The sequence below is a fragment of the Penaeus chinensis genome, chromosome 41 (assembly GCF_019202785.1).
Source record: "Penaeus chinensis breed Huanghai No. 1 chromosome 41, ASM1920278v2, whole genome shotgun sequence".
NCBI lineage: Eukaryota > Metazoa > Arthropoda > Malacostraca > Decapoda > Penaeidae > Penaeus > Penaeus chinensis.
Window position 1 is genome coordinate 14,343,953 of NC_061859.1, and position 2,500 is coordinate 14,346,452.

General features: G+C 36.0%; 1 protein-coding gene across 2 annotated transcripts in view; it reads right to left on the reverse strand.

The window, feature by feature from the left end:
- Nucleotides 1-2,500, reverse strand: part of LOC125047726 (homeotic protein ultrabithorax-like) — a 1,130,701-nt gene that overhangs the window by 669,782 nt on the left and 458,419 nt on the right. For both annotated transcript variants that reach the window (XM_047646119.1, XM_047646120.1), the window contains one exon: nt 1,471-1,497. In XM_047646119.1, coding sequence (XP_047502075.1) covers nt 1,471-1,497 — 27 coding nt within the window. The remainder of the gene's footprint in view (nt 1-1,470; nt 1,498-2,500) is intronic.

A 2,500-nucleotide genomic window follows, 5' to 3' on the forward strand; every position in this document is an offset into this window, starting at 1 on the left:
GAGATAGACAGATTAGATACACAAACAACCAGATAGATAGATACATTAATTATATCACTTTTAAAAGGCCATAAAATAATGAGTTCAAAGACAGAGCTGAATCCTTTCATTTTATGACTAGATCGAGGCCGGGGGGGGGGGGGAGGGAGGGGAGGGGAGAGGGAGAGGGGGGAGGGGGGGACGACAGGCGATGTCAAATAAGCTTGGCTTACTGGCTCTTTCAGTCTCGTTGCGGCTGAGATATAACCTCTTACACGCACATGTACACACATACATAAACACACACACGGAGGCAACTCTTTAAATAGATACGCATACAGGCATAAGGACATAAACATGCATACTTCAGACATACATATACACTTATGAAACACACACACACGCAATTACAGACACATAGCCGATCTTACACATAAACGAATATGCACACATACACACACACACACACATACTCGTACACACGCCTCGTATATCTCGAGACAAATAGAAAACAAAAAGAAATTCGTGTTGTTGAGAAAGGGCTTAAGACAAAACCTCAAATTCAGGTTTCCTTTGTTGATGCAAATATATCTTGTGGCATCTGGCGAGATAAGATAGAAGTCACTTTTTTTATCTTCTATTCTTTCTTCTTCTTCTTCTTCTTCTAATTCTTCTTTTTTTCTTTTTCTTTTTCTTTTTCTTTTTCTTTTTCTTTTTCTTCTTTTTTCTTTTTCTTCTTTCTTCTTCTTCTTCTTCTTCTTCTCCTTCTTTCTTCTTCTTCTTCTTCTTCTTCTTCTTCTTCTTCTTCTTCTTCTTCTTCTTCTTCTTCTTCTTCTTCTTCTTCTTCTTCTTCTTCTTCTTTCTTCTTCTTTCTTCTTATTTCTTCTTATTCTTCTTTTTCTTCTTCTTCGTTTTCTTTTTGGGGGATGAGTACGGTTAAGTGCGGTAGGTTATTGAAATTAAAGATAAAAAGAGAAAATAAAAGAAACAGAAAAGACGGACGGAAATTCAATTATAAATGTGTTAGACGATAAAATTATGATACCGTTCGTTGTACAAGGTTCATAAATACCCAACCTTGTTTTTTTTTTGTTTTTTTTTTTTTCCTTTCCTTTTTTTTTAGGGCGAAGAGGCGAATAGCATATGGGTTTTAGACAAACGGATTTTATGAATGAAAGAACAGATTCATAAAATAAAACAGAAAATAATTACTTGGCAACTAGCACAGTTGTCCCCATCGGGTCCTAAAAAGAACCCGAATCAAACAGAGAAAGATATAAATAAACAAATACACATCAATAAGAATAACCGAAGGCAACAAAATTCCTGAGAACCAGATATGAGAGAAGTTGATGAAGGGGGAAAAAATAATAAAGAAAAAAAAAACAAAAGACAAAACTTCCTGTATCCAAGAAAAATTGCAACTCACCTGTTGGTCGCGCTCCGGGGCCTTGCAACATGCAAATCAACATTCATCGACGCCGTACTTACCAGCAGTCCAAGGGCAGGAATTCCGAGCTGTGGATTGAATGTAACCGATCATCGCATGGGTTTACGTAGGCCAATGTAGCGATCTACGAACAAATAGCTATAGAATGAAGGCTTTTGGTTAACAATAAACGCAAACAAAAATGAGAATGCAGACGCACTGAATGCATGATTAATTGAGATTAACTGGCTCTGTGAAAGCACGAAATGTCAACTTGGAATCATGCTATTAGTTACACACATAAAGCAATTATTTAGCTATGATGACAACGGCAACAAACTGAAAGCAGATCCAATAAAAAAGATATATGTATATATATATATGCTCGTCACTTTCAGAGATAACTAAGCTTATTATATCGACTAAAGGAAAAACAAGCTTAACACATCCTGTAAAAGGGACATGCAAGCTGCATATCTCCGACAGTTGAAACAATAATCTTTATTGATCTGCATGAGAAATCAGCTTACCATCTTCGACTCCCGAGGTGCATAAGACCTTCCCAGGCGATCTTATCCCCCTCAGAAGTCGAAGATATAAGCTTAACGTCTCTAAAAGCTGGAAGGAAAACAAAAGCAAATTGAAACATTAATAATATTTTTTTTTTTCCTCTTGTCTATCTTTGTTTTAAGTCAATGATGCAAACACATACACTATTGAAGAGAGAAACTGAGAGTGTGTGACAAGGAAATAACAAGGGAATGCACACAAGCAGAAGAATACAGATATAGCTAGTAGAGGTTGGTAATATATATCCTGACCTCCGGGGCTTTGTGCAGAAGAGTTTTTAGTGTTGGTTGTTATAAAGTACATAAATACATTCAGCTGGTGTGTGCCTTGGTATGCGTTTCTCATCCTCTTTTATTGTGTCAGAATTATAATTATTGAAAATAGATAACAAGACACTATAGTTTTTTTTTCTAACCTTCCCACGTCGTATTAGATAAGGATTCATTCATAAAATTCGAATTCCGAGAGTAAAATAACCGTAAAAGTGAAATGACTGAATATCTTTTTTCGTGTAGATTTTCA